Source organism: Gorilla gorilla, chromosome 1 (genome assembly GCF_029281585.2).
Source record: "Gorilla gorilla gorilla isolate KB3781 chromosome 1, NHGRI_mGorGor1-v2.1_pri, whole genome shotgun sequence".
Lineage (NCBI taxonomy): Eukaryota > Metazoa > Chordata > Mammalia > Primates > Hominidae > Gorilla > Gorilla gorilla.
Window position 1 is genome coordinate 101572935 of NC_073224.2, and position 25884 is coordinate 101598818.

Here is a 25884-nt window from a genome sequence, read left to right on the forward strand (position 1 = left end):
GGTGGCTCACACCTATAATCCTAGTACTTTGGGAGGCCGAGGCAAGAGGATCACCTGAGCCTAGGAATTCAAGACCAGCCTGGGCAACATAGTGAGACCCTGTCTCTACAAAAAACAAAAAATTAGCCAGGCATGGTGGGACACGTCTGTAGTCCCAACTACTCAGGTGGCTAAGGTGAGAGGATCACTTGAGCTTGGGAAGTCCAGGCTGCAGTAAGCTGTGATTGAGTCACTGCACTACAGCCTGGGCAACAGAGCAAGACCATGTCTCAAAAAAAAAAGAAAAAAGAAACTTTCAAGACACTCTTTCCAACCACTAATTGTAACTCTGCTCCTCCTTTTCACAGCAATAGGTTTTCTTTTTCTTCCCTCCACTCTTAAACATCCATTCTCTCCTCACCCACCCCCATCAGACTCCTTCCCCTATCTTTCCGCAGCCACTGCTCTGACCAAACTTTCCAGTGACCACAGTGGTGTCAGACCCAGTGATCATTTCTCTGCCTGCATCTCACTTGACCTCGAGGCAGCAATTAATACCCATAATCAGCATCTTCTTGGATTTGTCCCTTTGAAAAGGGAAATATTGGCTCTTCTACTTTGTCCTGCTGAACTGCTTAACATTGGAGGGCCCCAGGGCCCTCACCTAAGCCCTCTTTCCTACCTCCACTCTTTCTGTAGGTGGCCCTACTACTAAAGTCCATGGCTTTAAATACCATCTTTCTATGTGTTAATCCATAACTCCAGCCTTGACCTCCCATGAGCGCCATCCAACTCAGCATATCTGCTTGGATGTCTAATGGGCATTTCAGATTCAACATGGCCACAACTGAACTCTTGATTCCCACCCCAGCACCGGTTATTTTTCCACTGTTCCCATCTCAATGGCACCTCCATTACCCATTTGCACATTCCAAAAGCTCAGGAACCATGATGACTTCTTTTCCCATATCCAACACAACCAATCCTATCCTGAATTCATCCACATCCCACCACCTCCCCAGCTACCTAGCTCCGGCCATCCTCTCTCCACAACCTCTGAATCAGTCTTTCACTTTTCCCAGCAATCCATTCTCCACTCAGCAAAATGATGATAAAGCACGTCACATCAAGGCTCTGCCTCAATTTAATGGCTTCCCATTGTATTTAGAATCATCTCCAAACTCCCAGAGACTATGGTCAGCTACAATCTGGCCCACTTTCTGTTCCAGCCAAATTTCCTCACAGCACAAGGACGTTTGCACCTGCTGTTTTCCAAGCGTGAAACCCTTGGCCCCTATATCTGGTGCTGTCACCTAATATCAGGTTTTAGCTCCATTCTCACCATTTCAGTGAGCATCCAATCCCCATCGCAGTCATTCTATCACATAGCCATGTTTTTTTTGTTTGTTTGTTTCGTTTTGTCTTTTTTTGAGACGTCTTGCTTTGTTACCCAGGCTGGAGTGCAGTGGTGTGATTTGGGCTCACTGCAACCTTCCACCTCCTGGGTTCAAGCAATTCTCCTGCCTCAGCCTCCCGAGTAGCTGGGATTACAGGCGCCCGTCCCCATGCCCGCCCAGCTAAATTTTGTATTTTTACAAGACATAGGGTTTCACCATGCTGGCCAGGCGGGTCTCAAACTCCTGACCTCAAGTAATCCGCCTGCCTCGGTCTCCCAAAGTGCTGGGATTACAGGTGTGACTCACCGCGCCTGGCCACATACCCATGGTTTGAGCATGTATCACTATCTAAAATTATTATTTTTGTTTATATATCTGTGTCGTCCCATAGAATGTTAAGGTCCCAAGATCAGAAACTTGCTCATTGCAGTGGGTCTAACACTCAGTAGGTCCTCAACAAACATTCGTTAAGATACTAAAGTGGCAGGGTGGGGCCCTGTAAACAGCTTCAGGACCCTGTGCTTGTAGGGGCAACGTGGTGCCCTCCAAGGAAGACAGGGAGGAGGGAGGAGCACTGCCCAGAGATGGCGTCAGGCTGCAAGACTTCTTGAATAATTCACCATCATAACAACACAGCCTCAGGAAGGGATAGGGCACGGCCAGGACGAAACATTAGGAGGCGATGGACAATGGGATTCCCACGGGGCAGCTTCTGCGCACTGGACGTTCCCTAACCTGAGGCTCTCTAAAGAGGAAGGTTAGGAATCCTCTGAGCTTCGGTGGGCTGGACTCACTGTGGGAATTCAATCGCCCCCATCCACCAACAGTGTGCTGGCGTGAAAACGCCGACACGCATGCGTAGTTCTCGTGCCGGCGCTCTCTCCCTTTCCAAATACGCTTGCGCCCCATCTGGGCTACGGCTGGCCAGCGAGAGTTGTCCGTCCAAGTTGACCAATGAGACTTGAGGAAGGGCTCTGAGTCCCGCCTCTGGATGAGTGACCGTCTCTTTTCCAAGCGAGGCCCCGCCCCGACTCCCCAGGGCTGCTTTTCTCGCGGCTGCGGGTGGTCGGGCTGCATCCTGCCTTCAGCGTCTTACTGCGCTGGGCCCCAGTCTCCAGTCCCGCCCACGCGCCTTTGCAGGCTGCGGTGGGATTTCGTTTTGCCTCTGGTTGGGGCTGCTGTTTCTCTTCGCCGACGGTAGGCGTAATGAATATTTCGACCTTTGGATCTTAGCTGTCATCTCCCTGCGTTCGCACTTAACCTTTTTCACCATTATTATTATTATTTTTTTTTTTTTTATTTTTTGACGGAGTCTCGCCCTGTCGCCCAGGCTGGAGTGTAATGGCGCCTTCTTGGCTCACTGCAACCTCCGCCTCCCGGGTTCAAGCGATTCTCCTACCTCAGCCTCCCAAGTACGTGGGATTACAGGCACCCGCCACCACGCACGGCTAATTTTTTGTATCTTTTAGTAGAGACGGGGTTTCACCATGTTGGTCAGGCTGGTCTCCAATTCCTGACCTCGTGATCCGCCCGCCTCGGCCTGCCAAACAGCTGTGATTATAGGCGTGAGCCACCGCGCCCGGCCAACCATCATTATTATTTTTAACGGTAAGGATGGTCAGATTTTACTAATGAAGAAGAGATTATAAAATCTTCAAGTCTTTATATCCACTTGCTTTTTGAGGGGTGGAGTGGGAAGAAGGTTATGTAATTCATACATTCTTCAGACATGTGACAAACATTCACGGAGCCCGGCGACGAGCGTCGGGGTTGGGATTCGCACTGGAGCTGCAGATGGGTGCCAGGATGGACTGGTCCCTACCCTCCGCTTGAACCTAGGAGGCGGAGGTTGCAGTGAACCGAGATCGTGCCACTGCACTCCAGCCTGGGTGACAGAGATACTCCGTCTCAAAACAAACAAACAAACAAACAAACAAACAAAAAAAAGAAAAGCGGACTGGGCGCAGTGCCTCACCCTGTAATCCCAGCACTTTGCAAAGCCAAGGCGGGAGGATCCTTTGAGTTTAGGAGTTTGAGACCAACCTGCGCAACACAGTAAGACCCCGTCTCTACAAAAAATACAGAAATTAGCCAGGTGTGGTGGTGTGCGCCTGTAGTCCCAGCTATTCTGGAGGCTGAGGTGGGAGGATTGCTTGAGTCCGAGAGGCAGAGGTTGCACTGAGCCGAAATCAAGCTACTACACTCCATCCAGGGCAACATACGGAGACCCTGTCTCAAACAAACAAACAAAAAATTGCTCAGTACCTAGCCAAAAAAGAAGAGGCTCACTATGCAGAGGGGAAGTGGAAGGAGATGTTTGGACTTCTAAACTCAATATAGCAGGAGAGGCAAATGTAGAATGTGCTCAGGAAATATCTGTGAGATGAATGAACTTGAGGGAAGTAAGGTACTAGATATTACCTGCCCTACCCAGAACAAATCCTGTGCAATGTTGCCTTGAAAAGTGAGAAGTCTGGAAGGGGTGGCTACTGACATAGTGAAGCAACTAGTTCAATTCTACAACTTGACAGCTACCCCTGTGCCAGGCTATCTACGAGGATATTTAGAATGAGTAAGCCATTCCTTCAAGGAACTCCAGGAACAGAGACCTGACATGTTGCAATGTTTAGTGTCAAGCAGTGTACTAGAGACACATGATCACACTCAAACCTCACAACAGTTCTGTGAGGTAGGAGTTATCACTCCCCTTTTATAGATGAAACAGAGGCTTAGAGTGATTGATTTATTGGAAGTCAAACAGCCAGTAAATGGTGTAGCCAGGATTCCAAACTTGCTATCTCACTGAGACTGTACTTAATTACTGGAGGGACCGGGTGTGGTGGCTCATTGCTGTAATCCCAACACCTTGGGAGGCTGAGGCTGGTGGATCATCTGAGGTCAGGGGTTCGAGACCAGCCTGGCCAGCATGGTGAAACCCCATCTCTACTAAAAATACAAAAATTAGGTGGGCATGGTGGTGGGCTCCTGTAATCCCAGCTACTCAGGAGGCTGAGGCAGGGCAATTGCTTGAATCAGGGAAGTGGGGGTTGCAGTGAGCCGAGATCACACTGCACTCCAGCCTGGGCAACAGGGCAAGACTCTGTCTCAAAACCAAAAAAAAAAAAAAAAAAAAAAAAAAAAATTACTGGAGGAACCTAGAAGAAGAAATGATCAATTTTGCTTGGAGTGTATCTAGAAAGACTTCACTGAGATCATTTAAAGAACAAAAAGGATGGCTGGGGTCCAGCGCAGTGGCTCATGCCTGTAATCCCAGCACTTTCGGATACCAAGGCAGGCAGATCACCTGAGGTCCAGAGTTGCAGACCAGCCTGGCCAACATAGCGAAACCCCGTCTCTACTAAAAATAAAAAAATTAGCTGAGCATGTTGGAGGGCACCTGTAATCCCAGCTACTTGGGAGGCTGAGGCAGGAGAATCACTCGAACCCAGGAGGTGGAGGTTGCAGTGAGCCGAGATCACGCCACTGCACTCCAGCCTGGGCAACAGAGTGAGACTCTGTCTCAAAAAACAACAACAACAAAAAATACAAACGAGACGAGTAGTTCCCAGGTGCCTACCAAGTGGTCAGGCACTGCGCTTACCTCACTGACTGCAGTAACCACCCTTTGAGGTTGTGGCATTGCCTCCATTTTCCAGGCAAGGAAATGGGCTGAGAGCTGGGATTAGTCAGGTCATGACTGTGTGTGCCACTCCCGCTAAATCTCATTTGATGTGGTTCATGAGGCCACACCATGGACAGCTTCCTCCTTGTGTCCACTGAGGATATGGCTTTGTACAACACTTTGGTTTTTGAACGACTTTACAAACCTCCCTGTCCTGTGAGGAAGGAAGAACAGTTATTACCATCTGCATCTGATGATGAAACAAGGGATGCTGCAGAGGAGCCGCACTGACCACTCCTCTCCAGTCCTGTCATCCCACTGCCAGTGTCCCACCCTCTTGTGCCCTGCACTTCACTGGCTAATAACCCCCCTCACTTTTTCCTCTGTGAAGCCATCCTGGATAACTCCCCACCCACGAATGGTCCCTCCTCATCTCAGAGAGCTCTCCATGCACACCTGTTACCGTTTCTGTCTTTATCTGTAAATATCTGTGTGTCTGACTTCCATGCCTCACACACCTCTATAGGGCAAAGACTGTCTTAAACATCTTGGTAGTGTCAGTATTTTGCACAGTGAAGTTTTTTTTTTAATTATATCAGCTTTATTTGACCTTTTTGACATTTCTATCAAAAAAGCGGTGTGCCTGCTGTGGTTCCCATCCTCTGGGATTTAGGAGCCTCTACCCCATTCTCCACGCAAATCTGTGTTCTAGGCTCTTCCTAAAGTTGTCACCCATACATGCCCTCCAGAGTTTTATAGGGCATATAATCTGTAACAGATGAGAGGAAGCCAATTGCCCTTTAGAAATATGGCTGTGATTGCCTCACTTCCTGTGTCATGTGACTCTCCTAGTCATCACATGACCCATCCACATCAGGAAGCCGGAATTACTTGCAGGGCTAACCTAGTGCCTATAGCTAAGGCAGGTGCCTGCATCCTTGTTTTTGTTTAGTGGATCCTCTATTCTTCAGAGACTCTGGAACCCCTGCGGTCTTCTCTTCATCTAATGACCCTGAGGTGATGGAGTTTTCAAGTCCTTCCAGAGAGGTAAGAGAGAGAGCTCCCAATCAGCATTGTCACAGTGCTTCTGGAATCCTGGCACTGGAATTTAATAAATGACAGATTCTTTTTGAATCCAGGGCCATCATGGCTCTTTGAGCAAGGCACAGATGGAGGGAGGGGTCGAAGTTGAAATGGGTGGGAAGAGTGGTGGGGAGCATCCTGATTTGGGGTGGGCAGAGAGTTGTCATCAGAAGGGTTGCAGGGAGAGCTGCACCCAGGGGTCTGTGGGCCTTGTCCTAATGAATGTGGGAGACCGGGCCATGGGCACCCAAAGGCAGCTAAGCCCTGCCCAGGAGAGTAGTTGAGGGGTAGAGAGGGGCTTGCTTTTCAGTCATTCCTCATTCTGTCCTCAGGAATGTCCCAAGCCTTCGGGTAGGGTAAGCATCATGGCTGGCAGCCTCACAGGATTGCTTCTACTTCAGGCAGTGTCGTGGGCATCAGGTGAGTGAGTCAAGGCAGTGGGGAGGTAGCACAGAGGCTCCCTTCTGCCTCATAGTCCTTTGGTAGCCTTCCAGTAAGCTGGTGGTAGACTTTTAGTAGGTGCTCAGTAAATCCTTTTGAGTGACTGAGACCAACTTTGGGATGAGGATTTTGTTTTTTTTCTTTTGAAACAGAGTCTTACTCTGTTGCCTGGGCCGGAGTGCAGTGGTGCAATTTTGGCTCATTCCAACCTCTGCCTCCCAGATTCAAGCGATTCTCTTGCTTCAGCTTCCCAAGTAGCTGGGATTACAGGCGGCCACCACTACGCCCAGCTAATTTTTGTATTTTTAGTAGAGACGGGGTTTCACCATGCTGGCAAGGCAGGTCTCAAACTCCTCACCTCAGGTGATCCGCCTACCTCAGCCTCCTGAAGTGCTAGGATTACAGGTGTGAGCCCCTGCGCCCGGCCAAGGAGTGAGGAATTTTGAAACCGTGTTCAGTCTCTCCTAGCGGATGTGTCCATTCTCCATGTCTTCAGCAGACCTCACCTCTGCTTGTACTCCCTCCCTCCCAGGTGCCCGCCCCTGCATCCCTAAAAGCTTCGGCTACAGCTCGGTGGTCTGTGTCTGCAATGCCACATACTGTGACTCCTTTGACCCCCCGACCTTTCCTGCCCTTGGTACCTTCAGCCGCTATGAGAGTACACGCAGTGGGCGACGGATGGAGCTGAGTATGGGGACCATCCAGGCTAATCACACGGGCACAGGTAACCATTACACCCCTCACCCCCTGGGCCAGGCTGGGTCCTCCTAGAGGTAAATGGTGTCAGTGATCACCATGGAGTTTCCCCCCTGGGTACTGATACCCTTATTCCCTGTGGATGTCCTCAGGCCTGCTACTGACCCTGCAGCCAGAACAGAAGTTCCAGAAAGTGAAGGGATTTGGAGGGGCCATGACAGATGCTGCTGCTCTCAACATCCTTGCCCTGTCACCCCCTGCCCAAAATTTGCTACTTAAATCATACTTCTCTGAAGAAGGTGAGGAGGAAGGGGACAAGATGACATAGAGCCATTGACACTTTTCGTTTTTCTTTTCTTTTTTTAAAATTTTTTTGAGGCAGAATCTCACTCTGCCCATTCTGTCGGCGAGACAGGAGTGCAGTGGTGTGATCTCCACTCACAGCAACCTCTGCGTCCCAGGCTACAGTGATTCTCCTGCCTCAGCCTCCTGAGTAGCTGGAATTATAGGCGTGCGCCACTACCACCTGGCTAATTTTTTGTATTTTTAGTAGAGACAGGGTTTCATCATGTTGACCAGGCTAGTCTTAAACTCCTGACCTCAAATGATATACCTGCCTTGGCCTCCCGAAGTGCTGGAATTACAAGTGTGAGCCACCGAGCCCATCTGACACTTTTCTTTTTTCTTTTTTTTTTTGAGACAGAGTCTCGCACTGTCACCCAGGCTGGAGTGCAGTGGCACAATCTCAGCTCACTGCAACCTCCACCTCCCGGGTTCAAGTGATTCTCCTGTTTCAGCCTCTCGAGTACCTGGGATTACAGGTGCCTGCCACCACGCCCGGCTAATTTTTTGTATTTTTAGTAGAGACAGGGTTTCACTATGTTGGCCAGGATGATTGCGAACTCCTGACCTCGTGATCTGCCCACCTCGGCCTCCCAAAGTGCTGGGATTACAGGCGTGAGCCACCAACACTTTTCTTTGCCCTTTCTTCGGACCCTGACTTCTGCCCATCCCTGACATTTGGTTCCTGTCTTAATGCCCTGTGAAATAAGATTTTCCCGCCTATCATCTGCTAACTGCTACGGACTCAGGCTCAGAAAGGCCTGCGCTTCACCCAGGTGCCAGCCTCCACAGGTTCCAACCCAGGAGCCCAAGTTCCCTTTGGCCCTGACTCAGACACTATTAGGACTGGCAAGTGATAAGCAGAGTCCCATACTCTCCTATTGACTCGGACTACCATATCTTGATCATCCTTTTTCGTAGGAATCGGATATAACATCATCCGGGTACCCATGGCCAGCTGTGACTTCTCCATCCGCACCTACACCTATGCAGACACCCCTGATGATTTCCAGTTGCACAACTTCAGCCTCCCAGAGGAAGATACCAAGCTCAAGGTAGGCATTCTAGCTTTTTCAGGCCCTGATGGCCCTGATGTCTGGGGGTTGAGAAACTGTAGGGTAGGTCTGCTTGTAGAGACATTTTGTCCCCTGCTGTTTTGTCCCGGGGGTGGGAGGGTGGGGGCTAATGGCTGAACCGGATGCACTGGTTAGGCTAGTATGTGTTCCAACTCTGGGTGCTTCTCTCTTCACTACCTTTGTCTCTAGATACCCCTGATTCACCGAGCCCTGCAGTTGGCCCAGCGTCCCGTTTCACTCCTTGCCAGCCCCTGGACATCACCCACTTGGCTCAAGACCAATGGAGCAGTGAATGGGAAGGGGTCACTCAAGGGACAGCCCGGAGACATCTACCACCAGACCTGGGCCAGATACTTTGTGAAGTAAGGGATCAGCAAGGATGTGGGATCAGGACTGGCCTCCCATTTAGCCATGCTGATCTGTGTCCCAACCCTCAACCTAGTTCCACTTCCAGATCTGCCTGTCCTCAGCTCACCTTTCTACCTTCTGGGCCTTTCAGCCTTGGGCCTATCAATCTTGCCCACTCCATCAGGCTTCCTGTTCTCTCGATCTGTCCCACTTTCTTTTTATTTTTCTTCTTCTTTTTTTTTTTTTTGAGAAGGAGTCTCTCTCTCTGTCACCCAGGCTGGAGTGCTGTGGCGCCATCTTCACTCACTGTAACCTCTGCCTCCTGAGTTCAAGCAATTCTCCTGCCTCAGCCTTCCAAGTAGCTGGGATTATAGGCGCCTGCCACCAGGCCCGGCTGATTTTTCTATTTTCAGTAGAGACGGGGTTTCCCCGGGTTGGCCAGGCTGTTCTCGAACTCCTGAACTCAAGTGATCCACCTGCCTCGGCTTCCCAAAGTGCTGGGATTACAGGTGTGAGCCACCACACCCAGCTGGTCTGGTCCACTTTCTTTTTTTTTTCTTTTTCTTTTTCTTTTTTCTTTTTTATTGATCATTCTTGGGTGTTTCTCGCAGAGGGGGATTTGGCAGGGTTACAGGACAATAGTGGAGGGAAGGTCAGCAGATAAACAAGTGAACAGAGTTCTCTGGTTTTCCTAGGCAGAGGACCCTGCGGCCTTCCGCACTGTTTGTGTCCCTGGGTACTTGAGATTAGGGAGTGGTGATGGCTCTTAACGAGCATGCTGCCTTCAAGCATCTGTTTAACAAAGCACATCTTGCACCGCCCTTAATCCATTCAACCCTGAGTGGATACAGCACATGTTTCAGAGAGCACAGGGTTGGGGGCAGGGTCACAGATCAACAGGATCCCAAGGCAGAAGAGTTTTTTCTTAGTACAGAACAAAATGAAAAGTCTCCCATGTCTACCTCTCTCTACACAGACAAGGCAACCATCCGATTTCTCAATCTTTTCCCCACCTTTCCCCCCTTTCCATTCCACAAAACCGCCATTGTCATCATGGCCCGTTCTCAATGAGCTGTTGGGTACACCTCCCAGACGGGGTGGTGGCCGGGCAGAGGGGCTCCTCACTTCCCAGTAGGGGCGGCCGGGCAGAGGCGCCCCTCACCTCCCGGACAGGGCGGCTGGCCGGGTGGGGGGCTGACCCCCCTACCTCCCTCCCGGACGGGGCGGCTGGCCGGGCAGAGGGGCTCCTCACTTCCCAGTAGGGGCGGCCGGGCAGAGGCGCCCCTCACCTCCCGGACGGGGCGGCTGGCCAGGCAGGGGGCTAACCCCCCCACCTCCCTCCCGGACTGGGCGGCTGGCCGGGCGGGGGGCTGACCCCCCCCACCTCCCTCCCGGACGGGGCGGCTGGCCGGGCAGGGGGCTGACCCCCCCACCTCCCTCCCGGACGGGGCGGCTGGCCGGGCTCCTCACTTCCCAGTAGGGGCGGCCGGGCAGAGGCGCCCCTCACCCCCCGGACGGGGCGGCTGGCTGGGCAGAGGGGCTCCTCACTTCCCAGTAGGGGCGGCCGGGCAGAGGCGCCCCTCACCTCCCGGACGGGGCGGCTGGCCAGGCGGGGGGCTAACCCCCCACCTCCCTCCCGGACGGGGCGGCTGGCCGGGCGGGGGGTGCTCCTCACTTCCCAGTAGGGGCGGCCGGGCAGAGGCGCCCCTCACCTCCCGGACAGGGCGGCTGGCCGGGCGGGGGGCTAACCCCCCCACCTCCCTCCCGGACGGGGCGGCTGGCCGGGCGGGGGGCTGACCCCCCCACCTCCCTCCCGGACGGGGCGGCTGGCCGGGCGGGGGGCTGACCCCCCCACCTCCCTCCCGGACGGGGCGGCTGGCCGGGCGGGGGGCTGACCCCCCCAACCTCCCTCCCGGACGGGGCGGCTGGCCGGGCGGGGGGCTGTGGTCTGGTCCACTTTCTTGGCCGGATCATTCATGACCTTTCTCTTGCCAGGTTCCTGGATGCCTATGCTGAGCACAAGTTACAGTTCTGGGCAGTGACAGCTGAAAATGAGCCTTCTGCTGGGCTGTTGAGTGGATACCCCTTCCAGTGCCTGGGCTTCACCCCTGAACATCAGCGAGACTTCATTGCCCGTGACCTAGGTCCTACCCTCGCCAACAGTACTCACCACAATGTCCGCCTACTCATGCTGGATGACCAACGCTTGCTGCTGCCCCACTGGGCAAAGGTGGTAAGGCCTGGACCTCCATGGTGCTCCAGTGACCTTCAAATCCAGCATCCAAATGACTGGCTCCCAAACTTAGAGCGATTTCTCTACCCAACTATGGATTCCTAGAGCACCATTCCCCGGGACCTCCAGGGTGCCATGGATCCCACAGTTGTCCCTTGAAACCTTTCTAGGGGCTGGGCAAGGTGGCTCACTCATGCAAACCCAGCACTTTGGGAGGCCGAGGCGGGTGATCACCTGAGGTCAGGAGTTTAAGACCACCCTGGCCAACGTGTTGAAACCCTGTGTCTACTAAAATACAAAAAAAAATTATCTGGGCATGATGGTGGGTGTCTGTAATCCCAGCTACTCAGGAGGCTGAGAAGGGAGAATCAGTTGAACCCAGGAGATGGTGGTTGCGGTGAGCCGAGATCGCGCCACTGCACTCCAGCCTGGGCGGCTGAGCGAGACTCCATCTCAAAACAAAACAAAACAAAACTATCTAGGCTGGGGGTGGTGGCTCATGTATGTATATGTATATACATATATATGTGTTTATATGTATATATATACACAAACACACACATACATACACACACATACACACACAAATTAGCTGGGTGTGGCACCCGTGTAGTCCCAGCTACTCAGGAGGCTAATGTGGGAGGATCAATTGACCCTAGGAAGTCAAAGCTGCAGTGAGCCGTGATTGCGCCACTGTACTCCAGCCCGAATGACAGAGTGACATCCTGTCTCAAAAACAAAAAAAAATCTCCCCAAACCTCTCTAGTTGCATTCTTCCCATCACCCAACTCCAGGATTCCTACAACAGGAACTAGAAGTTCCAGAAACCTGTGTGCAAGGTCCAGGATCAGTTGCTCTTCCTTTGCAGGTACTGACAGACCCAGAAGCAGCTAAATATGTTCATGGCATTGCTGTACATTGGTACCTGGACTTTCTGGCTCCAGCCAAAGCCACCCTAGGGGAGACACACCGCCTGTTCCCCAACACCATGCTCTTTGCCTCAGAGGCCTGTGTGGGCTCCAAGTTCTGGGAGCAGAGTGTGCGGCTAGGCTCCTGGGATCGAGGGATGCAGTACAGCCACAGCATCATCACAGTAAGCCACCCCAGTCTCCCTTCCTGCAAAGCAGACCTCAGACCTCTTACTAGTTTCACCAAAGCAGACCTCAGACCTCTTACTAGTTTCACCAAAGACTGACAGAAGCCCTTCCTGTCCAGCTTTCCCCAGCTAGCCTGCCCTTTTGGGCAACTCTGGGGAACCATGATTCCCTATCTTCCCTTTCCTTCACAGGTCTGCAAACCTCATTGCCCCTTTTGCAACTACTGAGGCACTTGCAGCTGCCTCAGACTTCTCAGCTCCCCTTGAGATGCCTGGATCTTCACACCCCCAACTCCTTAGCTACTAAGGAATGTGCCCCTCACAGGGCTGAGCTACCCACAGCTGCCTCTCCCACATGTGACCCTTACCTACACTCTCTGGGGACCCCCAGTGTTGAGCCTTTGTCTCTTTGCCTTTGTCCTTACCCTAGAACCTCCTGTACCATGTGGTCGGCTGGACCGACTGGAACCTTGCCCTGAACCCCGAAGGAGGACCCAATTGGGTGCGTAACTTTGTCGACAGTCCCATCATTGTAGACATCACCAAGGACACGTTTTACAAACAGCCCATGTTCTACCACCTTGGCCACTTCAGGTGAGTGGAGGGCGGGCACCCCCGTTCCATACCAGGCCTATCATCTCCTACATCGGATGGCTTACATCACTCTACACCACGAGGGAGCAGGAAGGTGTTCAGGGTGGAACCTCGGAAGAGGCACACCCATCCCCTTTTGCACCATGGAGGCAGGAAGTGACTAGGTAGCAACAGAAAACCCCAATGCCTGAGGCTGGACTGCGATGCAGAAAAACAGGGTCAGTGCCCAGCAGCATGGCTCCAGGCGTAGAGAGCCAGGGCAGAGCCTCTGCAGGAGTTATGGGGTGGGTCTGAAGGTGGGTGACTTCTTAGATGAGGGTTTCATGGGAGGTACCCCGAGGGACTCTGACCATCTGTTCCCACATTCAGCAAGTTCATTCCTGAGGGCTCGGAGAGAGTGGGGCTGGTTGCCAGTCAGAAGAACGACCTGGACGCAGTGGCACTGATGCATCCCGATGGCTCTGCTGTTGTGGTCGTGCTAAACCGGTGAGGGCAATGGTGAGGTCTGGGAAGTGGGCTGAAGACAGCGCTGGGGGCCTTCGCAGGATCACACTCTCAGCTTCTCCTCCCTGCTCCCTAGCTCCTCTAAGGATGTGCCTCTTACCATCAAGGATCCTGCTGTGGGCTTCCTGGAGACAATCTCACCTGGCTACTCCATTCACACCTACCTGTGGCGTCGCCAGTGATGGAGCAGATACTCAAGGAGGCACCGGGCTCAGCCTGGGCATTAAAGGGACAGAGTCAGCTCACACGCTGTCTGTGGCTAAAGAGGGCACAGCAGGGCCAGCGTGAGCTTACAGCGACGTAAGCCCAGGGGCAATGGTTTGGGTGACTCACTTTCCCCTCTAGGTGGTGCCAGGGGCTGGAGGCCCCTAGAAAAAGATCAGTAAGCCCCAGTGTCCCCCCAGCCCCCATGCTTATGTGAACATGCGCTGTGTGCTGCTTGCTTTGGAAACTGGGCCTGGGTCCAGGCCTAGGGTGAGCTCACTGTCTGTACAAACACAAGATCAGGGCTGAGGGTAAGGAAAAGAAGAGACTGGGAAAGCTGGGCCCAAAACTGGAGACTGTTTGTCTTTCCTGGAGATGCAGAACTGGGCCCGTGGAGCAGCAGTGTCAGCATCAGGGCGGAAGCCTTAAAGCAGCAGCGGGTGTGCCCAGGCACCCAGATGATTCCTATGGCACCAGCCAGGAAAAATGGCAGCTCTTAAAGGAGAAAATGTTTGAGCCCAGTCAGTGTGAGTGGCTTTATTCTGGGGGGCAGCACCCCATTTCTGGCTGTACCAACAACGAGGAGGCACGGGGGCCTCTGGAATGCATGAGAGTAGAAAAACCAGTCTTGGGAGCGTGAGGACAAATCATTCCTCTTCATCCTCCTCAGCCATGCCCAGGGTCCGGGTGCCTGGGGCCCGAGCAGGCGTTGCCCACTGGATGGAGACAATGCCGCTGAGCAAGGCATAGCCCACCATGGCTGCCAGTCCTGCCAGCACAGATAGGATCTGGTTCCAGCGCCCGTATGGCTCCCCCTCAGTCTCTGGGCCTGCTGGTGTGTGGCGTTGCGGTGGTACCTCAGCTGAGGGTCAAGGAAGGAAGGTGTGTTAGGAGAACTAGTTCTTGGATCCCTGCCCACTCTCCCCAGGGCTGCCCCTCCCATCTGCCCCTTACCTCCATCCCAGGGGAAGTAGAGACTGAGAATGTGGGTACAATAGGCACAGAGGTTGTGCAGCCCACGCAGGTGGACCTGCAGCTTCCCACTGGGCAGCTTTGCCTGCAGCAGCAGGGCCAAGTAGCTAAAGACGAAGGCGTCCAAGGAGGCAGGGCTGGAGCAGAGAGAGAAGGGAGGGATGGAGGAGAACCACTGGGGTAGAAGGGGTAAAGATGGAGCTGGAGGAAGAGTCAGCCCTGGGAGGTGGGCTCTGGGCAGCAGGCGGCCACCAGGGAAGGACAGGACACACAGTTCTAGACGTGGTATGGGGAGAGATCCCCAGGTGGCGCCAGCCTGGCCCTGAATAGGGCTCTATCCCAGGGCTGCATAAAGGGCACACTTAGTGCCCCACAGCTCTTCAGGCCCCTCCTGTGCCTGGCTGCCCTCCCACCCTACCCTTTTGTACCTCTGAGAAGGCTATGGCCCCACACACAGTCACACTGTCACCAGGGCCAGTATCTGTCTCAGGGACCTCCTATCCAGAGCCTGAGCCCACCCCAGCCCCAGCTCCAGCTGCTCCATCTGAACCTGTATCTTCTTCGAAGCCACCCATTACCCACTTGGAGTCAGAGTCACGCATCTCCAAAGAAGAACTTCTGATAACCCAGGCGCTGAGAGAGCAGGGTCAGACACTCCCGAGCCTCTCGGTACAGCTGTAGGGGTGACACAGGTAGGCTTGCAGCTGCGGGAACAGTGCCACCTCCCCACCTAAGCACTCCCATTCCTGGCCGGCATCCTTGGGGCTCATCTCATGCAATAGCCCCCGGTCTCAGAGCTACCTCCTTCTCCAGCTCTTCCTCGTCCTCAGGCCTGTGCTCCCCAGTCAGCAGCTGTAGCCGTTCCATGTACTGCCGCTGCATGCGGCCAGGCAGGAAGAAGTTGAGGGGAAAGGGCATAGCCTCTGCATACCACTTCCGGGTCACTTCCACGTAGTTCTTGGTGTCTATCCAAAAAGTATGTACCTGGATTGGGTAGGCAGGAAGAAACAGGCAGGTCTGAGCCAGTGCACCTGTCTGATTCAAGGTGGGCTTCTGACCCCCATGCTGTCCTGAGCCTGTGTGTGGGTCTGTGTGTTCCCGAACCCTCCCCGGCTGGCCATGGATGCTGGGAGGTCTGGGCACACTCACCAGCACCGGGAGCAACTTCTCCTCCAGGAGAGACATGAAGGCCAGGGTATCTGCCCCTTGCCGAGCTGACAGATCATAATCAGCATTGTATTTCTGTGGAGGAAATATCCATGGCGTGGACACTGGGGAGCTGCAAGGGCACTTCACCAGGGAGGAAGGAGTCCTGTCTGGTACCCCCCTCACTGGCCTCTGAGTGCAGTGGAGGTACAGCAAGGAACTTTTCCTGCCAAGGCCCCCTTGCCTGGGCCCAGCCAGTAGCCTGTTGCTGTTGGCAAAAAGCCTGGGCCTTGGAGCCTCCTGGCCGTCAAGGTCCAGCGCCCAATGCAGGGAAGGAAGGAAGGCTCCGCCGCAAACTAGGAGCAGCTCCCAGAATTTCCATGGAAAGCTGGAACAACGCCTGCTGACGGCAACTTTCTAACAGTAACTTCCCCGACCCAGACACCACAAAGCTAGCACAACGGAGCTCAGATGCAGGCTAGGACTCGGTCCATGCCTCAGGAACCAGGGAAAGCCATCCTCACACTCCCTGGATCCAGGGAACCCACGCCCAGGGCCCCCCAGCTTGTTCCCTCAGTGCCCAGCTCTTGGCTATTTCTTTCACTTCATTCCATCGCCCAGACACCATTACCACATACACATTCCACCCATACCCCCAGGTCTCAGCCTGCCCTACCTTCCCAGGCTCCAGTCCCTGTTCCTCAGCATCCCCCTCCACATCCTGAGTAAGCTTTGTCCCCAGATAACCTCTTCAGCATGATCCTTAAATCTCCCTAAGCCTCAGTTTCTCCCCTGTGGAATGGGGGTAAGAATCTCTTTCTCTGAATGCCCCTGTGTTAGGAAATAATTTAGAATACTTCGGAGACAAAAAGCTCTGTTCACACCTAAGGAATCAGGGCAGTGGCCCTGGCCTTGCCAGGAACTTTGGCTTTTATCTGGATCCTCTCTTTCCAGGCCTCTCAATTAATTCCCCAGGTCCTTAACCTTTGGGAAATTAGAAATGAGGAAGAGTGTCCCACTTCTGACACTGTGTTCCCTCTTGGAACCTGACCGTCAATGCTAGAAGAACCCTTGGAAAACATGCTGGCCCAGCCCTCTAGTTTTACAAATAAGGGAGTGCACAGCCCTGAGAGGTTACATGGCCTGCCCAAGATCACATAGTCAATGGCAGAGTAAAGAGCATAGCCTAGGCCTCCCCACTCCTCTAGTAATGCTCTTTCATCTTCTCCAACTTGGCTGTAAGCCTTGTCCATCCTGAGCCCCATATCTAGCCCAACCTAGTCCCTGAAAACAGGAAGTGGCCCTTAGAAATCTCTCTCCAGTCCCACCATCAGAGGCCAACTGCTGTCCTCCACTCTCCTTCAGCCTGTGCTCCTCCCCCTCCCTGATTGACAGGCAGAAGGCACTGTGCCTCTGGATATCCCCACAGTGCCCTGAGCTGCATCTCTTGCTGACTGCTTTAATACATCACAGTGACATTGTGTGTGTCTCTGCCACCAGACTATTGCTCCTTGATGGTCTGGGTCACCTGCATCTAGCATGGCATATATCTGGTGCTCAATAAATGTGTATTGTATAGAATTGACTGAACTTCTCTCACTGGCAGCCCCCTCTATCCAAATCACCCACCTCTTTTTGAGGTGGGTGATGATCTTGTGTGGTACTGAGATGGCCTCTCCATGACTGGTCCAAAGGGCAGGCAGGGTTCCTGATACTGAGAGAAAAGTATACCAACCAGGACCTTAGCTGCCTATCCATACGTAGTTGCAACACATTCCTGCCTATCTCCTGCTTCTCCTCTTGTACACACCCTTCCTCACGCCCAAGGGATACTGGGTACCTGAAGGGCTCTGCCAGGGGTTGCTGATCTTGTGCTATATGGTGCACAAGAAACTTTTAAGAAAAAAGAAACTTTCAAGACACACTTTCCAACCACAAATCGTATCTTTGCTCCTTTTCATAGCAATAGGTTTTCTTTTTCTTCCCTCCACCCTTAAACATCCATTCTCTTATCACCCACCCCCATCAGACTCCTTCCCCTATGTTTCTTCAGCCACTGCTCTGACCAAAATTTGAGTGACCAAAAGTGGTGTCAGACCCAGTGACCATTTCTCTGCCTGCATCTCACTTGACCTTGAAGCAGCAATTAATCTCCATAATCAGCATCTTCTTGAATTTTTCCTTTTGAGGACATTGCTCTTCTACTTTGTGCTCTGGTTATCCTTTACAAGCTTTTACACCTCTCCTGAACTGGTTAACAGTAGAGGGCCCCAAGGGTCTCACGTAAGCCTTCTTCGTTTTTGTTTTTTTTCTTTTATTTTTTTTTTTATATTTTTTTTGAGACGGAGTCTTGCTCTGTTGTCCGGGCTGGAGTGCAGTTGCGCGATCTCAGCTCACTGCAAGCTCTGCCTCCCAGGTTCACGCTATTCTCCTGCCTCAGCCTCCCGAGTATCTGGGACTACAGGTGCCTGCCACCATGCCTGGCTAATTTTCTGTATTTTTAATAGAGACAGGGTTTCACCGTGTTAGCCAGGATGGTCTCGATCTCCTGACCTCGTGATCTGCCCACCTCAGCCTCCCAAAATGCTGGGATTACAGGCGTGAGCCACTGCTCCCAGCTGTCATTTTTATTTATTTTTTTGAGATGGAGTCTTGCTCTGTCACCAGGCTGGAGTGCATGGTGCGATCTCGGCTCATTGCAACCCCCGCCTCCCAGGTTCAAGCGATTCTCCTGCCTCAGCCTCCCGAGTGGCTGGGACTACAAGTGCCTGCCACCATGCCTGGCTAATTTTCTGTATTTTTAGTTGAGACAGGTTTTCACCTTGTTAGACAGGATGGTCTCAATCTGCTGACCTCGTGATCTGCCTGCCTCGGCCTCCCAAAGTGCTGGGATTACAGGCATGAGCCACTGCACCCGGCCATCAATTTTTTTTTTTTTAATGGAGTCTTGCTCTGTTACCCAGGTTGGAGTGTAACAGTGCAATCTCGGCTCATTGCAACCTCCGCCTCTTGGGTTCAAGCGATTCTCTTGCCTCAGCCTCCTGAGTAGCTGGGACTACAGGTGCATGCCACCACACCCGGCTAGTTTTTGTATTTTTAGTAGAGACGGGGTTTCACCATGTTGTCCAGGATGGTCTCAAACTCCTGACCTCAAATGATGTGCCTGCCTTGGCCTTCCAAAGTGCTGGGATTAGAGGTGTGAACCACCTTGCCCACCGTAAGCCCTCTTTTCTACTTTCACTCTTTCTGTAGGTGGCCCTACTACTAACGTCCATGGCTTTAAGTACCATCTTTCTATGTGTTAATGCATAACTCCAGCCTTGACCTCTCTTGAGTGCCATCCAACTCAGCATATCTGGTTGGATGTCTAATGAGTATTTCAAATTCAACATGGCCACAACTGAACTAACTGAACTCTTTTTTTTTTTTTTAGGCAGAGTTTTGCTCTTGTTGCCCAGGCTGGAGTGCAATGGCGAGATCTTGGCTCACTGCAACCTCTGCCTCCAGGGTTCAAGCGATTCTCCTGCCTCAGCCTCCCGAGTAGATGGGATTATAGGCCCCGCTACCCGGCTAATGTTTTTGTATTTTTAGTAGAGACAGGATGTTGCCATATTGACCAGGCTGGTCTCCAAATCCTGACCTCAGGTGATCCCCCTGCCTCGGCCTCCCAAAGTGCTGGAATTATAGGCGTGAGTCACTGCGCCCGGCCACACAACTGAGCTCTTGATTCCCACCCCAGCACCTGTTATTTTCCCACTGTTCCCATCTCAGTGGCACCTCCATTACCCATTTGCACATTCCAAAAACCCAGGAACCATGGTGACTTCTTTTCCCATATCCAACACAACCAATCCTATCTTGAATTCATCCACGTCCCACCACCTCCCCAGCTACCTAGTTCCAGCCACCCTCTCTCCACAACCTCTGAATCAATCTTTCACTTTTCCCAGCAATCCATTCTCCACTCAGCAAAATGATGATAAAGCACGTCACATCAAGGCTCTGCCTCAATTTAATGGCTTCCCATTGTATTTAGAATCATCTCCAAGCTCTCAGAGACTATGGTCAGCTACAATCTGGCCCACCTTCTGTTCCAGCCAAATTTCCTCACAGCACAAGGATGTTTGCACCTGCTATTTTCCAAGCACGAAACCCTCGGGCAGATATATCTGGTGCTGTCACCTAATTTCAGGTTTTAACTCCACTCTCACCATTTCAGTGAGGACCTAATCCCCATCGCAGTCATTCTATCACATAGCTTTATTTTATTTTATTTTATTTTATTTTATTTTTGAGATACAGTCTGGCTCTCTCACCCAGGCTGGAGTACAGTGGTGTGATCTGGGCTCACTGCAAACTTCCATCTCCTACGTTCAAGCGATTCTCCTGCCTCAGCTTCCCGAGTAGCTGGGATTACAGGTGTCTGCCATCACGCCTGGCTAAGTTTTGTATTTTCAGTAGAGACGGGGTTTTGCCATGTTAGCCAGGCTGGTCTCGAACTCCTTGACCTCAAGTGATCCACCTGCCTCAGCCTCCCACAATGTTGGATTTACAGGCGTGAGCCACTGCTCCTGGCCACATAGCCATGTTTTAAGCATGTATCACGATCTAAAATTATTTTTTGTTTATACGTTTGTGTCGTCCTGTAGAATGTAAGGTCACAAGATCAGGGACTTGCTCATTGCACTGGGTCTAACACACAGTGCTTCCTCAACAAACACTCGTTAAGATACTAACGTGGCAGAGTGGGGCCTTGTAAACAGTTTCAGGACCCTGTGCTTGTAAGAGCAACGTGGTGCCCTCCCAAGGAAGACAGGGAGGATGCAGAAGCACTGCCCAGAGATGGCGTCAGGCTGCAAGACATCTTGAATAATTCACCATCGTAACAACCCAGCCTCAGGAAGAGATGGGGCAAGGCCAGAACGAAACATTAGGTAAGAGGCGGTGGACAATGGGATTCCCACAGGGCAGCTTCTGGGCACTGGACGTTCCCTAATCTGAGGCTCTCTGAAGAGGAAGGTTAGGAATCCTCTGAGCTTCGGTGGGCTGGACTCACTGTGGGAATTCAATCGCCCCCCCTCCATCCACTAAGGGTGTGCTGGCGGGAAAGCGCTGAGACGCATGCGTAGTTCTTGCATCTGGCACCCGCTCCCTTTCCAAATACGCTTGCGCCCCATGTGGGCTACGGATGGTCAGCGAGAGTTGTCCGTCTTCAAGTGGACCAATGAGACTTGTGGAGGGGCTCTGAGTCCCGCCTCTGGATGAGTGACCGTCTCTTTTCCGAGTAAGGCCCCGCCCCGCCTCCCCAGGGCTGCTTTTCTCGCGGCACGGGTGGTGGGGCTGCGTCTTGATTTCCGCGGCTAGTACGCGGGGCCCCATTCTCCAGTCCCGCCCACGCGCCTTTGGAGGCTGCGGTGGGATTACCTTTTGCCTTCGGTTGGGGCTGCTGTTTCTCTTCGCCGACGGTAGGCATTATAAGTATTTCGCCCTTTGAATGTTAGCTCTCCCCTCCCGGCGTTCGCACTTAGCCTTTTTCATCATTATCATTATTTTTAATGGTAAGGATGGTCAAATTTTACTAATGAAGCGATTATAAAATCTTCAAGTCCTTGTATCCACTTGCTTTTTGAGGGCTGGAGTGGGAAGAAAGGTATATAATTCATGCATTCTTCGGACATGTGACAAACGTTCACGGAGCGCGGCAACGAGCGCCGGTGTCGCGATGCGCAGTGGGGCTGCACGTGGGAGCCAGGATGGACTGGACTGGTCCCTGCCCTGCCCGCTGACGATTGGCAGGCCACTGCCTTTGATGAGCTGGGCGCTATAACTGCCATTAAGCCATTTGTACAATTAATCACAACAGTGATAAGAGCGACAAAGGAGCTATTCGGGTGTATGAGGCGGGAGGATCTTTTGAGCCCAGGAGTTCGAGACCAGCCTGGGGAATAGAGCGAGATCCTGTCTCAAAAAAAGGGGGAGAAAAAGTGACAAAGAAGTTGTGAGGGCTATGAGTTTGTGTTAGAGGAGGTGTGTGAGGTGGGGAGGCGGCAGGGGGCGCGGTTGTTCTTAGAGAAAGTGACATCCGGGCTAATTTTGAAAGAATAAGTGTTAACTAGGCTAAACGGTGGGAAGGAGTAGTGTGTGCTGAAGGAAGGGAAGAGGAACCTGGCAAGTTCATGGCAGGCTGTAATTGGATGCTGGTCTCCCTCCACACTTGACTCCTACAGTCTGATTTCTACACAGCACCCGAAGTGATCTCTTAAAAATACACATGTGATCTTGTCACTTCCCAGCACAAAACTCTACAGTGAATTTCCATCTTAGAACAAAATTCAGACTCCTTACCATGGCCACCAAGACCCTACACAATCTGGCCTCCCAATTTCCTTCTCCAAGGTCACTTTTTACCACTATCCATCTCACTCACACTGCTCCAGCACTCTCTATGCTTCTATTTTTCTTTCTTTCTTTCTTTTTCTTTTTCTTTCTTTCCTTCTTTCTCTCTCTCTCTTTCTTTTCTTTTCTCTTTCTTTCTTTTTTTTTTTTTGAGATGCAGTCTTGCTCTGTCACCCAGGTGGTGTGATCTTGGCTCACTGCAACCCAGAGCAGTGAGGGTGATCTTGGCTCACTGCAGCCTCCGCCTTCCAGGTTCAAGCAATTCTGCCTCAGCCTCCTGAGTAGCAGGGATTAGCGCCATCAGGCCCAGCTAATTTTTGTATTTTTAGTAGAGATTTCATCATGTTGTCCAGGCTGGTCTCGAACTCCTGACTTCAAGTGATCTGCCCATCTCAGCCTCCTGAAGTGCTGAGATTACAGGCAGGAGCCACCACACCTGGCTCAGTATTTGTTTTATTTTTGTTATGTTTATTTATTTAGAGACAGGGTCTTGCTCTGTTGCTCAGGCTGGAGTGCTGTGGCAAGAACACAGCTCACTGCAGCCTCCACTACCTCAATTCAGGCGATCCTCCCACCTCAGCTGAGACTACAGGTGTGCACCACCATGCCTGGCTAATTTTTTCGTTTCACCATGTTGGCCAGGTTTGTCTCGAACTCTTGGGCTCTGCTGTCCTCCTACCTTAGCCTCCCAAAGTGCTAGGATTGTAGGCGTGAGCCACTGTGCCCAGCTGGTGTTCAGTATTTGAATCCATATTTCCTGTAGCCGCAACCAAAGTTCCACTGTTAGGTCTCACTTTGACTTTAGTAATTGTGTTCAGGCTGGGCACACTGGCTCAAGCCTGTAATCTCAGCAGTTTGGGAGGCCGAGGTGGGTGGATCACCTGAGGTCAGGTGTTTGAGACCAGCCTGTCCAACATGGCGAAACCCTGTCTCTACTAAAAATACAAAACATTCTCCGGGTGTAGTGGCGGGCGCCTGTAATCCCAGCTACTTGGGAGGCTGAGGCAGGAGAATTGCTTGAACCTGGGAGGCAGAGGTTGCAGTGAGCAGAGATCACGTCATTGCACTCCAGCCTGGGCTACAGAGCGAGACTCTTGTCTCAATAAGTAAATAAATAAATAAATAAATAAATAAATAAATAAATAAATAATTGTGTTCGGAGTCAGCATCATTCTTCCTGAAGTTCACCACTCCTTTGCCAAGAACACTCCCTGAAACACTGACAAGCAGGACCTTGAATAGTGGGGTATGGTTGGTAACAACTCATTCATTCAACAAACATTGAGCACCTATTTTGTGCTTGCCTCTAACTGAAGAGCTGGTTGTATTATTTATTTTTTTAGGTGACAGGGCTTTCCCTATGTTGCCCAGGTTCGTCTCAAACTCCTGGGCTCAAAAGATCCTCATCCTCTCAAGTGGTTGAATTTACACGCTCCAGCGACCATGCCTGGCTGAATGAAGAGCTTTGAGATTTTGAAGAAACAGGAACCATGAAATTTGCTTTGCAACTGTTTGCAACCTTTAAGGAAGACTGAAAAGGCATTCCTGAAGCATGTGAGAAGCAGTCTGTGTGACCTGATGACTCAGAACTGCTTGGAATTTAGATTAGGACAGATAGGAGCTTAGGCTTCACTCTGCCACATATTTAACTTCTCTAAGTCTTAGTTTTCTTTTCTTTTTTTTTTTTGAGATGGAGTCTCGCTCTGTCACCCAGGCTGGAGTGCACTGGCACGATCTTGGCTCACTGCAAGCTCCGTCTCCCGGGTTCACGCCATCCTCCTGCCTCAACCACCCGAGTAGCTGGGACTACAGGCGCACACCGCCACGCCTGGCTAAATTTTTGTATTTTTAGTAGAGACGGGGTTTCACCGTGTTAGCCAGGATGGTCTCGATCTCCTGACCTTGTGATCCGCCCGCTTCGGCCTCCCAAAGTGTTGGGATTACAGGCGTGAGCCATTGCGTCTGGCCTTTAAGTCTTAATTTTCTTATCTGTAATGTAGAGTTGTCAGGCTAGTGCATGTAATAAGCACTCATGAAAGACTGACTATTATCTTGCGAAAAATTGGAAGAGATCATATGAGGTACAAGGACCTTCCATCTGCACTGGGTTGTACATTGAATGTTGTGGTTACTGTTGAAGCATTGGTAAATCACATGAATCCAATGGTAAAGCCAAACCCTAAGGTCAGACTGAGTGGCTCACGCCTGTAATTCCAGCACTTTGGGAAACCAAGGCAAGAGGATTGCTTGAGCTCAGGAGTTTGAGACCAGTCTAGGCAACCTGTTTCTATAAAAAGTTAAAAAATTAGCTTGGTGTGGTGGTGTGCACTTCTGGTCCCAGCTACTCAGGAGGCTAAGGTGGGAGGATCCCTTGAGCCCAGGTGGTCGAGGCTGCAGTGAGCCAGGATCACACCATTGCATTCCAGCCTGGATGACAGTGTGAGGCCCTGTCTTAAAAAAGACAAAAACAAACCAAAAAAACCCACACCCTAGTGGGTAAGGGGCAGCAGAGGTCCCACCCAAGAGTGAAATCATTTTTGGTGTCAGTAATCAGGGAGAGTAATATACCCTCAGGCCAGAAACTAGAGGTGAGTGATGGCTCACGCCTATAATCCCAGCACCTTGGGAGGCTGAGGCAGGTGGATTGCTTGACCTCAGGAATTCGAGACCAGCCTGGGCAACATAGCAAGACCCCATCTCTAAAAAAAAAAATTCAAAAATTAGTTGGGCATGGTGGCATGTACCTGTAGTCCCAGCTACTATGGAGGCTGAGGTGGGAGGATCCAATTGAGCCTGAGAGGTCAAAGCTGCAGTGAATTGTGATTGTGCCAAGACCCTGTTTCTAAAATAAAATAAAATTACAATTAAAAACTAGAGCTGAAAGGACAGGTTCTAGGTTAACTGGTAGTAGTTGTTCATTCATCTGTATAAAAAGTACTTTTTTGAGCACCTACTCTGTGCTGTGCATGGAATGAACAAGTGTCTTTATTTGACTTGAACACAGACCATAGAAGTAACTAACAGTGGAACTGGGAGTGGCACTCTCCATGGGACCTAAAGACCTAGGAGCCTGTGATATGATACTTGTCAGTGTGAAAGGGCTGGAGTTTGCTATCTGAGCCAGACCTACACTCCAGGACAGGTCTTGCTGGGATGGGATCAAAATTGCTGCTGGGTCAGCCGAACTATTTTTGTACTTCTGCTTTTCACTTATATTTATGTCTTCCCTAGGTATATAGCTGTCTTTTTTTGTTTGCTTGTTTTTCTGAGTCAGAGTCTTGCTCTGTCACTCAGGCTGGAGTGCAGTGGCGCGATCTCGGCTCACTGCAACATCCACCTCGGGTTCAAACGATTCTCCTGCCTCAGATTCCCGAGTAGCTAGGATTACAGGCGCCCACCACCATGCCCGGCTAATTTTTTGTATTTTTAATAGAGATGGGGTTTAGTAGAGACAGGGTTTCACTGTGTTATCCAGGATGGTCTCCATCTCCTGACCTCGTGATCTGCCCGCCTCGGCCTCCCAAAGTGCTGGGATTACAGGCATGAGCCACTGCGCCTGGCCACTGGAGACCCCTTTTCTACCAAAAATAAATAAATAAATAAATAAATATATATATATATATATATATATATATATATATATATATATATATATATATATATCTTTGTAAAGACGGAGTCTCTCTATGTTGCCCAGGCTGGTCTTGAACTCCTGCCCTCAAGGGATCCTCTTGTCTCAGCTTCTTAAAATGATG

The 25884-nt window shown here is 51.5% G+C and overlaps 2 protein-coding genes across 9 annotated transcripts; one reads left to right on the forward strand and one right to left on the reverse strand.

Annotated features, from left to right (window-relative positions):
* Positions 1-2394: 2394 nt before the first annotated feature.
* GBA1 (glucosylceramidase beta 1) lies at positions 2395-14136 on the forward strand. 4 transcript variants are annotated; one of them, XM_031010605.3, is made up of 12 exons: positions 2395-2573; positions 5951-6045; positions 6414-6501; positions 7055-7246; positions 7371-7517; positions 8482-8615; positions 8826-8998; positions 10980-11217; positions 12086-12310; positions 12744-12907; positions 13277-13393; positions 13488-14136. In XM_031010605.3, exons 2-12 carry the CDS (start codon positions 6019-6021, stop codon positions 13591-13593), a joined length of 1611 nt encoding a protein of 536 aa, XP_030866465.1. In that variant the 5' UTR covers positions 2395-2573; positions 5951-6018; the 3' UTR covers positions 13594-14136. The 4 variants fall into 4 exon arrangements, with proteins under 4 accessions (XP_030866465.1, XP_063550504.1, XP_055217260.1 ...); XM_055361285.2 differs by having other exon boundaries at positions 2452-2573; positions 5970-6045; XM_063694440.1 differs by lacking the exon at positions 2395-2573 and adding an exon at positions 2911-2984.
* Positions 13926-17363, reverse strand: LOC115936258 (metaxin-1-like). Of its 5 annotated transcripts, none has more exons than XM_063694455.1 (6): positions 17062-17138; positions 16410-16525; positions 15737-15829; positions 15389-15571; positions 15186-15262; positions 13926-14724 (listed from the first exon to the last, which is right to left on the reverse strand). In XM_063694455.1, the coding sequence occupies exons 3-6, from the start codon at positions 15770-15772 to the stop codon at positions 14112-14114; spliced, it is 909 nt and encodes a 302-aa protein (XP_063550525.1). In that variant the 5' UTR covers positions 15773-15829; positions 16410-16525; positions 17062-17138; the 3' UTR covers positions 13926-14111. The 5 variants fall into 5 exon arrangements, with proteins under 5 accessions (XP_063550525.1, XP_063550522.1, XP_063550524.1 ...); XM_063694458.1 differs by lacking the exon at positions 16410-16525 and having other exon boundaries at positions 14138-14477; positions 14570-14724; positions 17062-17112; XM_063694452.1 differs by lacking the exon at positions 16410-16525 and having other exon boundaries at positions 17062-17112.
* Between the last annotated feature and the right edge of the window lie 8521 nt (positions 17364-25884).